The sequence below is a fragment of the Atractosteus spatula genome, chromosome 6 (assembly GCF_055471065.1).
Source record: "Atractosteus spatula isolate fAtrSpa1 chromosome 6, fAtrSpa1.hap1, whole genome shotgun sequence".
Classification (NCBI taxonomy): Eukaryota; Metazoa; Chordata; class Actinopteri; order Semionotiformes; family Lepisosteidae; genus Atractosteus; species Atractosteus spatula.
Window position 1 is genome coordinate 59,746,121 of NC_142711.1, and position 14,494 is coordinate 59,760,614.

Genomic DNA, 14,494 nt, shown 5'->3' on the forward strand with positions numbered 1-14,494 from the left:
GCTGCAGAAGCAGCTGGATACTTAGAACAAAGTGTGATAGCACCCAACTCGTCAAGGGCATGGGATGTTTTAATAATGTTTATCTCTGCTGCTTGAAGAAGAGAGTATGAGAAACTATTTGAATAACTGCTCTTCTTTGCTTAAAGCAAAAACCTATAGGGAATGGAAAATTACTGCTTTGCCTGTCCTTGAAGTGTTGCATCAGCTTAAATAAAGATATAAAACAAGGGCTCTCCCTGCTTGCTTTTGAATCAGCTTTCACTTCTATGCACAGACGGGTGATGGCTTTTTCCCATATTGCAATATGAATATTTTTGACAGCTGATCCCTGGCATTGGAATGTTGCTCTTTTTAAACTATTTTCAAAATCAATATCACATATTTCTAAAATTAGGGTAATGGCAGCTATCTCCAACTGCAGTAATTAACTGACATGATCATGAGAGAGCAGATGTATATATGGACCAAACCAATAGAAATATTATTAGGGCATCTGATGTTTATTTTAACAAACAATAACCACAGATTAAGCACTCTTAAATGGATTTAACCCTGTATATCTAATAAACCTCTGAAGCTCCACAAATGCTTAATCAGAAAAGAAACTAGTTAATTCTATCATAAATTTAAGAGGCCTGTGGCACAGGCTGGTTTCAGGTGCATCAACAGGCTCACTTTCACACAAGGATGTTTGTGTAATGTTTCATAGCCGTTCAGGGACGCCAAATATGTAACGTTGTGGCTCTCTGAAGGCACCAGTTCTGTAGGGTTTGGGCATTTACTGAGACAATTATCAATTGTAGCAGTAAATCACAAAGTTGATTCTTTTGATGGCTTTAGAATCCAACCACGCGACATAACTCAAACAACGCGCACACACAGGTACTAATACACGAGGATACATTTATTAATACATAGAATATGCATATAAACCTAACAGACCTTATCGAGAGGGTTATCAGAATACAAAAGATATATATTCATTCAGTTACAAAGTGTTACACATATCAAGAGGACATACGTTCAGTATATCATTCATTTAGACCGTTTCATAAATGAACTTGGTTATAACTTCTACATTAGATACTCAAAACAAGTACATAACTCTTAGGAATTAAATTGATATCAACTGGTTGGGATAACAATTGAATTCTCGAGCTGTAATGCAGTGAAGTTGAATACTCATCCAATTTCTGGGGATTCAGATCTCCTGCGGGCACAAAGAAACAGTTGCAGGCTGTTGCTGTCCAATCCGTGCTCTCTGGCTGTGTGCCAGGCTGTGCTGTGCGGCTTGCGACGGTGCGCTGCTGATGCTCACTGACCGGCTAGTTAGTGTTGGCTTTAACTAGCAAAGTTTGTGCACAGGAGAAAAGATGACTGTGAGTCCCAGCAGGTTAGGAAGAGGACCGGTTCGTTCCTGATGAAGAGCTAGTTCTGAATAGTGATTCAGCTGTCCACAGTTCCGACCTGTTCACGAGGCCTGCTGCTGGTTACTCTCTGGCAACCTCCACTCTAGACTCTTAGAACAAAGGAAAGTTCTGGCACTCGGACACACTGGCCGTTCCGTGGTTGTCCGGGCTGAGTCTCGGGATGGTCAGGAGGCGCGCTGCGAGAATGTCCTGCCCTTGGGAGCCTTCTGCTCCTGGGCCGTCCTGCCCTGGAATTCTCCTTTGAATTCCCTTTAGAACAGTCCACAGAATCCTCTCCAGAATCTTACTGAATCTCCCGAATCTGAATCTCTCAGGCTCTCTGTGTTGCCTGTTTTTACCTGGAGGAACTTCAGCTCGTCGATTGGCTGAAAGTTCCATGGGCATCAGAGTCCCACGTGGGTTACTCGGCCCTACCAGTCCCTGATTGGTTGACCACGGTGAGATATGAGTCACTTAGTCCTGGCACTTAGTAATGCAGTTCAGATGTCCATTCGGCACTCCCTAGACTGATAGGCGCCAATGGATGACCATTGATCATGATAGCCAGACTTAGCTAAGTGCATCCCCCTTTGGGAGCTGTCCTAGGACCTTAAATCACCCTGCACTAATGGTCTCTCTGTGGCTGCACCACAGAGATGAACAGAGAAATGGGGCCTCATTTGGGAAGCTCAGAAACACTTAATTCTGCCTTATTATTAAGCCTCGCCGCTACATTTGCAACAGAGGAAACACCTAAAGTACAATCGTCTTTAATTCAAATATTAATAGAATTAAAAGTATTCCAAAATAACAACGACATGAGTAACCTGATGGTTACAGGAGGTTAAGTCTTCTGTGCAAATTGAAATAAATTGCATTTCGTTTACGGTAACAAATACTTAAAATGTAGTTCTGTACTACTTACTCTTTTGTCTCGTAAAATGATCACTAAGAACTGCAGTCCAACTTTGTGGTCCTGAGGTATTCCAGAAAGCAGAAGTTTTTGGTCTAGCATGGAGAAGTACATCTGTTTATTCAACTACTTGTTAAGAACACAAGAGCTCTTAAGATAAAAAAATCAGTTTGCAGAATGCCTTTCTAAAGTACTCTGTGGCTACATTGGTGTAGTCAGTCACAGTCCCTGGAAAGGAAAGCAGCAGCAGAAATTATTTTGCCTAAATCGGTCTCATAAGTGTTGTCTTTCCTGGTATCCTGTGCAAACGTTCAGCGAGAAAGTATGAATGATGTAAAAAGAGACTTGCTTCTGTCGAAGAAAAGTCTTCACTCAGGTTAGGTGTGGTCAAGCAGAGTCCTTTATTCATGCGCATGGGGAGGGTATAATCATGCAGACCTGAGAGCAGCCTCTCATACAGATCTGTGAGTAACCTCTCCCCCGAGATGATAAATGCAATGAGTTTTATACAGCAAATTCACACAGGAAAGTTCATTCTAAGTTTCCATATTAGGAGTTGTTTTTCTTTCTTCAAACATTTCTTTGTAATTAACCACATTCTTCTTAAGAAGCAGTTTTGCATACAGACAAAAGGAAGTATATAAATAAAAGGTATGAAATGAGCTAGACATTCTGCAGTTGTACAATTAATATCAAAAAGCCAAATAATATGCTTGCAATTGTTCTTTCATATTGTTGCTGGGTAAAAGGCATTTTTCAAAGCTTCTATTTTCTGCTTCTATAACACACATTTCCAAAAATGCTTTATCTTCATCTTCACTTTCATAAGGTTGCAGCAGAGTTGGAGATATTTGGACAAGCATAAGATTAGTTACTTTGATAAAACATAGTGAGCATAGTTTCTTTAAGCACACAACTAACAATAATGATAACCGAAATCACAATCCCATAGAAAATATACTGCACTAGGGTAGCACCCCAGTGTCCAAATAAATTCTTCATCCAACTACAAATTCTCAAATCATCAGGATTATAGTTAAGATATTTCTTCTCAGCCAGGTTGTTGATATGTTCAGAAATATAGATGAAATATAGGTGCAACACTCAGAGCCTGTCACAGCACACATACCGCCCTGGGCAGCCAAAAGGTAGTCCAGTGCCATATGATTCTGCATTGCAACAGTCCTCAGTGCCACCAATTCCACATTTATTGATCGAAGACCTTTAGTCGTCTCACTTGCCAATCTCTCCAATGAATCAGCCATGTTTATACTGTAGCTTCAAGGGCCAGCTTTGCCCCTCCATATGGCGAAAAGGCAATAGCAAAGAACCTTTCAGATTCCATGATCTTCCTTTCCTGGCGAACAGGCTTAGACTGGAAGGGGCTTTGCTTCTGTAACCTGATATGGGGCACCACATCCTAAATAACACGATCCCGACCATCCCTCCGGCAGCCAGTGCTCCCCGCAAATCCAAAAAGTACCGTGTAGGGATGGCTGAGGTGATGGCTTATTATCACCAGGACCATATCGAAATGTGACTTCTCTACTTATTATTGAGGCATTCTCTTTCTCTTTCATTACACTCATTAGTTCTTATAGCACAGGTAAAACCCCTGTGGGCTGGAGCCCAGCATAATCTTAGGGGGATTACAAGATAGGTCAACAGCTGGGTAATAAAGCTTAGAAAATCAACACATTGTCCCCCCTGTCTCAGCTGTGCCGTTTTGCCGAACAATTCTAGCTGAAGCTGTAAAATTTCTCTTTGTTCCGTTCCTGCCAAACATCCTATTATGAACAAACAAACCACAATAATCATTTGCATCTAGGGGAATCACTCCCAAGGGTAGCCCCCCGACAGCAGTTTTTGGGGCACCGCTGTGCAAACCCAACATGAACTCTGATTCCCTCTGCTCTCATACAAATGTGACAGAGCTAAAAATGTATTTATGCCATTCACTCCCTTATCGTGGGTGTGCTCATCAATTCGCAGTTTCTTTTCAGTCTGTACTTAATTCATGTCCCACCATCGCCATCTGGGCCTCTACTACGGGCCTGCGATGTCCCCGGTGGCACGGGACTGGTGTCATCTGCTTCAGGGCCTCCTGATCTGGCCAGTGGTGGTTCCCAAGTCAGGGAACAGTTTAGGGTGCTGGTATTTGCAGTTTCATCTACCCCCTTCCCACAGGAGGGGAAAGCAAATTATGAAGGACAGAACACAGATGAAAACTAAACACTGGAATTTGGGGTGATAGGGTTCTGATCAGATTCTCCGCCATTCCCTCCCTCCGGAGGTAGGTGGGCCTTCTTGCAGTGAGACGAGTGGATCCAAGTCGTCTTGCCCTGGTATTTTACCGCAGTGTGGGTGTTGAGTAGTACCAGGTATGGGCCTTCCCACCTAGGTTGCAGTGTGTTCTTTCGTCGGTGGTCCTTGACGTAGACAAAGTCACCCCGCTGAAAGGAGCGACAGTCTTCAGTTGTTGGTTCAGCCTGCGCTTCTTGCACCTGCGAATTAAAAGCCTCGACAGCTCAAATTAGACCAATGCAAAAGGACAATATTGCATCATCCATTTGATGAATATCCATTTCCTTCAATGTTAAGGGAGGAGATACCGGCGGCCTCATACGCCTGTCCATCAGGACCTCATGTGGCGAGAGTCCAGTCCTTCTGTTCGTGGATGACCGCATGTCCATCAACGCAATGGGCAGCGCATTAGGCCATTTAAGGCCAGTTTGTTCACAAATTTTAGCTAATTTGTTTTTCAGGATTCCATTTTGTCTCTCCACTGCTCCTGCAGACTGAGGGTGATATAGGCAGTGTAGGTGCTGTTTTATTTGTAAAGCCTTACACATTTCTTTCATGATTTATCCAGTGAAATGAGTTCCTCGGTCTCTAGAAATCATCCCTGGGATCCCAAACCTACACACCACGTCTCTCATTAAAATTTTTACAACTCTAGTGGTATCAGCTTTTCTGCAAGGGTAGGCCTCAGCCCATTTAAAAACATATCCACAATCACTAACACATATTCGTACCCACAACACTTCAGCATCTGTACAAAATCAATATGTATATGTACAAAAGGTCACCATGGTGGAGGATGTGCAGAGGTAGCAACTTTTAGACCCTTTCCAGGGTTGTGCTGCTGGCAGAATACACATTGGTTGCTCAGCTGTTCTGCTACACTGGTGAATCCAGGGGCAAACCATTGAGTTTGCACCGTCTGACACATCCCCCCTTTGCCCGTATGGCCCACGATGATTCTGCATCAACTGAACTGTGAATGTTGCTTATTATAAGTAAATAAACTGTTTTTTTTAGTAGCATAGTCGAACTGATTATTTTAATGGTTTGGAATGGGGAAGAATTGTGGCCTTAAGTACTCATCTAGATAACATTGGAGAAACAGAAGTGTTTACATACTATTCTGAGTGTGCAAAGAATTTAGGAAATGAGAATTTGCATTTTGGCATATTAAGAGTAAAATCCCTGAAACACAATACACAAAACTCAAATCCACTGTGTCACATTTTTATCTTAGAAAACAAAACAGAAGCCCTAAATAACATCTGTTCCTCCCAGAGCAACAAAACTGAGAATCCCCCTTCCTCTTTTTCATCACTTTCATCACCACTCCCTCCACTGGAAAATAAGAATATACCGTAGGACGCAAATGTGAGAGGACCATTCAGCTGATCTAAGCTCACTTGTAGCTTATTGACCCAAGGGCTTCTTTGGTGGGAATTCCAAGAACAGCAGGGCTGGACACTTTGTTCCAGAACTCTACTGTCACGGATGTCGGAAGGGACGAACCGTGGAATGGCAGGAGAGTGGAAAAAGACCCTATGCGGAGCGCCGGAAAAGGGGGTTAGCCCGGGCTCAGCAGTGCAAAGAGTTCTGGAGTGCCGTATAGAAACCTACGCCCTCAGGCCACAGACGGAGCGGCGACCTGGTGCTAGGCGGGTCTCAGGACATCTGAACGTCAATGCTGAGCGAAGGAGAATAAGTGACCCGGAAATATATAGCCCCAGAGAGAGAGACACTGGAAGGAGAACAAAGCACAGGAAACTAGGGACAGGACAGAGCAGAAGCGCCCTCTGGCTACAGAGGGCTTGACATCTACAGCTCTGTGCAAAGTGCTTCTTGATTCCAGCCTTATCTGCACACCCTGCGTATGACCACAGGTAAAAAATCTTCGGATCGCTCGGCTATTTAAACGGATAGGGTGACCTCACGTTCGTGTTTATTTGTCATTCCAGCTGTACACAAACATACAGTGGAACGAATTATCGTTCCTCCTGGTCCACGGTGCAAATATAGACAGGATATACATAGTGCAAAGTGCAAATAGTGCAAATTACTAAGGCAAATACATAATACAGTATCCACAAAACACTGGGGAAATTTAAACTCTGTTTCGGGAATTAGAGTGGCTACAAAGTAGTTAACTCAGAAGTTTTTACTGATGTAAAAGGCTCGGGTTGTTCTGTCAACACATTGTTTCATTGCTTATGGGGAAGTAATACATGCTAGGATATGTAGAGAAAAGTGCAGAATTCAAATCAAGGGATGTTATGTTAAAATTGTACAATGCACTAGTTAGGCATCATTTAGAGCATTGTCTACAATTTTGGTCACCATGTTTTCTAACAAAATATGGCTACTTCAGTCCAGAGAAGAGCAATCAGATGCATTTTATGAATTAAAAGATTGTCCTTCAGCAACAGGATGAAAGAACTGAATCTTTTTAGTGTTAAACAGAGAAGATTATGAGGGCACCTGATACAAATATTGAAATGACAAAGTCAGCTCAGTGGGCTTATTCAGGATGATCAGTGAAACCTGAACCAGAGGCCACAAGTGCAAACCATGTGGAAGTGATTTACAACTAAGAGCTGGAGGCACTTCTTTACCCCAATGATTGTGGGAGCATGTAGCAGGCTTCCCAGCCATATGGTTGAAGCCATTACTGGCTTCCTTCAAGAAACAGCTGGATGAGATCATTGGCACAATTAACCGCTACAGTATATACCAAACTGTTTAGAGAGGCCAAATGGTCTCCTTTCATTTGTAACCTTTCTTGTGTTCTTAAGTATATTTTTACTAATTTGTACATTTGTCTAAGAAAGACATGGATACGTCTCATCTAATTGGGACATTAAGAAGGCACTGAATATGATAGAATGCATTACATAGCATTCACACTTAAGTAGGAGTTTCGTTTTTACATTGTAATACATGTGCCTGGTTCCAATCTCTGACTGAAGATGAAACCAGCATGAGGTCTCACAGACGCTCAATGGGATTTAAATCTTGAATCATTGAAACGTTCACCAGTACTACCAGATATAGCACTTATCACATATGGAAAAACAACAACCTCAGGACCTTTCTAAGATGAATTTCAAATGAAAATAGACAGTCAAATGTCTAGAGGGCGCTCCTACTCTGTCCTGTTCCTAGTTTCCCTGTGCTTTTCTTGTCCTTCCAGTGTGTCTTTGTGTGGGGCTATATATTTCCGGGTCACCTTTTGCTCCTGGCTCAGCATTGAGGGTTCAGATGTCTTGAGACCCGCCTAGCACCAGGTCGTCTCCTCCGCGGCCTGAGGGCATAGGTTTTTACCCGACATCGTCTGACCTGCTGAGCCTGGGCTAACCTCCATGTTGCCCCTTTTGCCACTACGCATAGTGTCTTTATTGCTCTCCTGGCCATTCCAAGGCACGCCTTTCCGACATCCGTGACAGTGCTGTAATAAAAAGGATCTAAACACTTTGAATTAATTTTTTAGAAAGTCTGCTAACAGAAAAGTACAATTTAACATAAATGGTGCACTCAACACTACAATACATAAACATAATATATAATTTGCTCAAAATTTGACCCAAGAATTGCCTTAATCTATTCCTTAAAGGAACCCAGTGTGTAAGCTTAAGCATTATGCTTAAGGATTATTGTTTTATACCACCTTAGCTCTCTGTGTAACATTGTTCTTTCCTCTATCTGTCCTGAATGCTTCTAAAACTGCTTTCCAACGGTGTACCTGAGTCATTGGATCATTTTTCCTGCCTGCTCTCTGGAGCAACATTCTGGATTTTGAATAGCAATCCATGTCATGCAGGACACTTGAGGGCAGTGTAGCCACATAGTAGAACCTGCTTTCTTTAGTTCAGCAGCTAATATTTTGTTCCTTAAGTATAAAGGAGTTTCCTCTACACAATTACCTTGTTAACGCCAAAGTAGCCAAGATGTAAATGTGCCCATAGTTTCTGCTGCTTTATCTCTTCGATTTTATTTTTGATTTGTGATTCTGATTGTGGGTAAATGCGTTTCCTTCAGATGGACAGCTAATACACTCTGAATATAACACAACTAACACAACTTAACCACACTCTGAATATGTGGGAAAATGCAAATATTTTGTTCTTTTGGGGTTGTTTTTGTTGTCCACAGTTCAGAATTCAATTGTACTACTCTTTTCCACCATGTGATTCCTGATTGATTATAATAATATGCTGTAGCTAATCAAAAATCAGATGCAATACTTGATTATCACTCTAATAATCTGTCATGTTACATCTGAACAAGTCTTGTTTTTGTGCTTCTTTAGCCTGGTCAATTCATCGTTTGGTATCATTTTATTGTCCATTCTACCTCAATTTAAGAACTTGCAAAGGTTTTATATTTCAGACTGGACTTTTGTTGAAGGGCTTTCTCCCCAGAAAGAGTGAGTACTAATGTTTTTTGTGTCACCGTGTCTAGTATTGTCTTATTCGAAGATGCTCTCTCTTATTTCCTTTACATGCGTATTCATTTTTTAAGTACTGTCTATGTCAGCTCAGTTTATAACCAGTGGTGGTGTGGTGATTATAAACTGAGCACTTACTACACACAGTACATTCCCCTTTTACTTCTTTGAAACTCTTGATTGTTTCTTCTTAACAGATTGATTGCACAGTAACTACCCATTTATTTTAGGTGTTTAAAGTTAGCAATTATATATTCCATTAGGAACTGTTAGAAATCAATTCCTCACCAATTGTTTTTTTGTTCCAGGTTTAAATAATTCTATTCTCTTAATCTGAACATGACATTTTTACATGCCAGTAATTTCTCTGCTTGCTTTGCTTTGTACTGTCTCTGGATCAGCAATACCGTTTTTGTGGTGACTAATCTAAAACAGTTTTACGAGATTTACGAAGGATGTCTAACCAGTACACACTGTAGATTAAAATTGCTTATACAGACTTTAATACTGCTCTTTGAGCTGTACATGTGAGAGAGTACCAACAGGAAGAAGTGGAAAACCTTATATGCTGTGAGTAAATGCATTTGTATGTTACGGCCAATGATTTAGTCATGTTCGATGTGTTTGTCCTTTTCCTTTGTGATGGTATCCTCTGCCCTAACAAAAAGTCTTTGAACGCAGACAGGAAATGGGAACAGGAAACATTTAACGGGGACTGAAGAACACACTGTTTGCCCAGACATAATTTAATTACCACACCCTAGGCATGGACACGTGGAAGTGTGTGGGGTTGCTGAGCCAGTTTGGACCACACCTCGGGCAGAGGGGAGGCAGGAAAGCAACAATGAAATGATAAAGCCCCATGACACCTGGAAATCTATATACAGCACTCAAGCAGCCCATATTGTTTATGCCACGCTTCTTCCTGATGACCAACCTGCCTCAAATGGAGACAATGGCCAACCCCCTCTGAGTGTGTCTGCCCAGCCAAAACTGGGCTCCCTGAGAAAGCTCCAGTGACAGAACTCGGGACCTTTGGAGAAGGAAGGATTGTGAAAGATCTTGCATGGTCGGACCCAGGAGAGGACTCGACTCAGGAGACCAGGGACTGAGAGTGGAGGAAGAAAGCCCCAGCATCATCTTTCTCCCCCCTTTGCCCAAAACTGGAGTCGGAGATAAACGGGGTAGAGGGGGAGATATTGTTCAGGATGCCTGGGAGGAAAGGAAGAGGTCGGAAGAGTTTCCGCCCTGTCTGTGGACGCATTACTTGTTCTGGGAGATGAAAAAGAACCTGTGGACGTAGAATAAGGGTCCCAGCACCCTCTATGTTTGCTAGGTGGCGATGGTGTGCACAAAATAAAGCACTTCCGGAATTAAGGGGTCATGCAAACTTTGACATGTGTTCAGTAATTCTGTTGGGCTTTTTTAATTGTTTCTACACACTGTATTGATAATGTTATGATAAATCAATTTTAGTGGATATTTGTGTTTTACTAATGCTTTCTTTTGGTTGTCTCAAAAAATATGTCTATGCGTATTTTGTCTGTTTCTGTGATGGCAGTGTATTTGATGGCTCTGGGTGAGATCAATGGGTCAAGTTTGTTTGATGGATCAAGGTAATCATTTGTCTGTGCTGATGGAGAAAGTCGAGTCTTCGGTGCTCAGTGTTTCAGATTGTTTCAGTCAAATTGGAGATACTGGTCTGTTCCAGCCTTTACATTTCATTCATTTCATTGTTTTATTATTATTTACATGAGATAATATAATTTATTCATTGGACAAAAAAGTCATTTTGGAACAAATCATAGCCCTAAAAAGTTTAAATTTGTACTTGAAGTTACAAAATATTATTGAGTGGTATGTCAAATTAACCCATAGGCACATTCATAAATGTAGATACACAAGATAAGTAAATCTATACAGAATCAACATAAAGAAATATTAACTGTACACTATTTCATCCCAGCAGATGAGACAGTAGTTGACTCTTCTGAAGCCTTTATTTAAGCTATAATATTCGTGCGGTGTAAGTATATATAAGGTCCTCTGTCTGTGTTACAGGCATGCCACTAAACACAACACTCTGCTACAAAGCGTAACGTTAATATATTGGCAATCAGTAGTTGTTGTTATTATTCTAATATACAGAAAATGATAGCACATCATTGTATATCATCTCTCTTCATTTCACATATCACTTTGCAGATTTTGACAGCGATGGAAAAAATTACTGCTGATATTAAAATGCTATATTTCCCAACAAAAGATGTCAAATAGACTACAAAAACAGATAAAATGTTACAAAATATGGTACAAATGCCTTATAGTGCATGTCATAGTCCATTAGAAGCCATCTTTTTATTTGTTTTATACTTTCTGTTTCACAACTATGCAGCAAGAAGACAATACTCTACAGAAAGAAAATCTGATTTTTACACAGAAAATCACTTACACAATTCTGGTATGAAAGTGATAAACATACATATTGAAAATGCCATCCCAGGAAGAAGTTTGAACTTTATAGATTTTTTTTTGTACTTTACAGTGAACATGTACAAGTTTGTTTAATAATAACAATCATGGAAATAGGCAAATAATGTGGTAGGTTGACACAGAACATGTTACTTGCATTTTGTCTTGTAGAATTCAAACACAGACCTTTGACGTGAACAAAACATCACAGCCAGTATACCTGTGTTGCAACCTTGGTCGTGAAAAGGCTTTATTTCAGCTAAGATTCTGTTTTTTGTTCCTTTTTCCCTTATGGTAACAAAGGAGCCTTTTCAAGCTGTGTCTAAGGTACAAGCCCTATGCTTTTACAGCGATTTCTGCACCAACATAATAAAACATATTTCAAAACTACACTGAACTATGCTGTTTTATCCAACATCCCGACATTATGTGAACACAAAACAAATTTGGCTTATTTCGAACAACGGGGTTTGTGTTACGTGGTCAATATATTGAAGCGTCTTCTCCATGAGAATGAAACATCACCCTACTGTTTCCTAATTGCAAGTCTTCACTGGCCTGACACATCCAAACTTTTCTTAACAACTTCTTCAGGTGGTTTCTGAATTTCACTCCCACAAATGCGTAAAAAAAGGGGTTGAGACAGCAGTGCGAGAAAGCAATCATACGGCAAATGTAAAACCCATAATCAATACCCCTGCTGATTTCACAGTCTGTAAAGGGATGAATTTGATTGTACACTAAAGAGCGCACAAATATGATGGCGTTGTATGGTGCCCACCCTACAAAAAACACCACGACAATAGCAAATATGAGCCTCACCGTCCTGTACCTCGTGTGTGTTCTGGAGCGAAGCAAAGTCTTGAGTATTTGAAAATAACAGAATATAATAATAGAAAAGGCAACTAAGAAGAAAATGTTCTTCTGATATATTTCTGCTAGTTTCCACAATGGACTGTCATACTCACAGTAGGCAACATTTTCATTTGGGTTTACTTCAACTCTGTGGAAGAGGAGTCCCGGGACTGCTGCTAAGCAGCTCAGAAGCCAAATGACTACAGACGCAGTGATTCCATAGCAACCCTTCCTAGACCCAAGATCAGCCAGTGGATGAACTACGGCTAAGTACCGATGAATGGTCATCATTGTCAGAAATATAATACCACTGTAAAAACCAACATCAAAGATAAAGTTTACAGCTTTGCAAACCGATTCTCCAAATGCCCAGCCTTCTGAGTGGTAAGAAGCCCAGAAAGGAAGTCCAAAGGTGAATATCAGGTCTGACAAGGCCAGGTTGAGAATGAAAATGTTTGTGACCGATTTGAGGTTTTCGTATTTTGCCAGAATCCCGAGGACCAGTAAGTTTCCCAGGACACTCAAAACGATCACCAGGGTGAAAAACACTGGTGTTATAATGGCACCAAATCTTGAAACGGTGTCCTTATTGCATACATCGTCCTCATAAAAATCATTGTACTCATATGTGGAAGATTGATTTTCTACATAACCAGCTGTTGTGCTCAGCTGTTCGCTGGTAGTATCCATCTCACTGAAAGCAAGAAAAAACACGTTGAAAGTATAAGTTCATAATAAGTACAGTAGTGACAATAACAGCTTGTACAGTCAGAGGATTACCATGCACTAAAACATAAATCGCTCTTGCCTGACTTTAATCTGTCACATTTCAGAAATACATTTTTTTTATCTGTTTTACGGTTTTAGAAACTGAGATATAGTTACTTTTTATTCTTTTTCCTATATACTCAGAAGACATAAGACTTAAGACCTAAGCCTAAAGTGCAATCATCTAGTTTTATACAATCTTCTATGTTACACAACTCTAACTTTATTGCTTTAAATGCTAATTATATAATATATTAATATATCACAGTAATTTGCAATTCCAAAAAAACAATAAAAAAAGAGATGAAAATATTAAAATAAGCTAAATGTATCAGTTACAATATATATGATATGTTAGTATGATAGCTGCTTTACTTATATATTGTCTTCTTTTCAAAAAAATATAAGAATAAATTTAATAGCTCTGCAACACAAAGTGTATTTCTACCTTTCTCTTCTGATGTGCAATCTTTCTTTTAAAAGGAAAGACTCCTGAGCAGAATCCTCCCCATATGTCTCACAAAGTACATCTTTCTGCAGAAGATGGGAGTTGCTGTTTTGTAGGTACGGTATATATATATAGGTTTTTCCAGGTGAAAGCTGTACTTCCTTTTTTAAAGCTTATTAAGAAAAATAAACACTCCTTCAAATTCCATGGACTGTATAAGGCTAGAACATTATGCGATGCGTTTTCTATGTCTTCACAAAACAGTATAAAAGAACTTCTTACAGAATTGTATAGATCTACACAACTGCCAAAGCATGATTATCTCAACCCTCAACTCAGTTACAGCACAAAACCTTTTTTCTTTTCAAAAGCAGACTTATATTTGCAACATCAATTACTATACTCTAAAGCCAAATGCTTGCACGAAAATGTACAATATAGAATTTTAGTATAGTGTAGTCTTATCTCCTAACCAGTTTATTCAAACCAATAACTTCGGGTTATTGAACCTAAAGCGACATCAAAGTACACTTTGGTAATGGATTGTGATGATAATAACTCATTGCTTTGCTTATGCATGACTTTTTCAATCAGAAAAAAATCCTCAAATGCTTTACAATTAGTTCATCTACAAATCAAGTGTATCACCCATGGGGCAGTCATTAGGCGCTAGCAGTCCCAGCTGCACAGCACACGAGATAGAAAAGTGACAAGGTCACTTTATATGAATAATTAGGGGTCAATTTAGAAAAGCCAGATTGTGAAATACCAAAGAGGAATTTATGCAGCTCGGGAGACCAGGGCCAACAGCTCTACTCTTGTGATCAATACCATGGGATCTTGCAGGATATGTAGTCTGGATTTGTAAGATAGCAGTCGAAAAT

At 40.2% G+C, this 14,494-nt stretch overlaps 1 protein-coding gene across 1 annotated transcript; it reads right to left on the minus strand.

The window, feature by feature from the left end:
• Window positions 1-10,793: 10,793 nt before the first annotated feature.
• On the minus strand, window positions 10,794-13,705 carry LOC148833112 (chemokine XC receptor 1-like). Its single transcript, XM_088918810.1, has 2 exons — window positions 13,611-13,705; window positions 10,794-13,088 (listed from the first exon to the last, which is right to left on the minus strand). The coding sequence occupies exon 2, from the start codon at window positions 13,082-13,084 to the stop codon at window positions 12,023-12,025; it is 1,062 nt and encodes a 353-aa protein (XP_088774936.1). The 5' UTR covers window positions 13,085-13,088; window positions 13,611-13,705; the 3' UTR covers window positions 10,794-12,022.
• Between the last annotated feature and the right edge of the window lie 789 nt (window positions 13,706-14,494).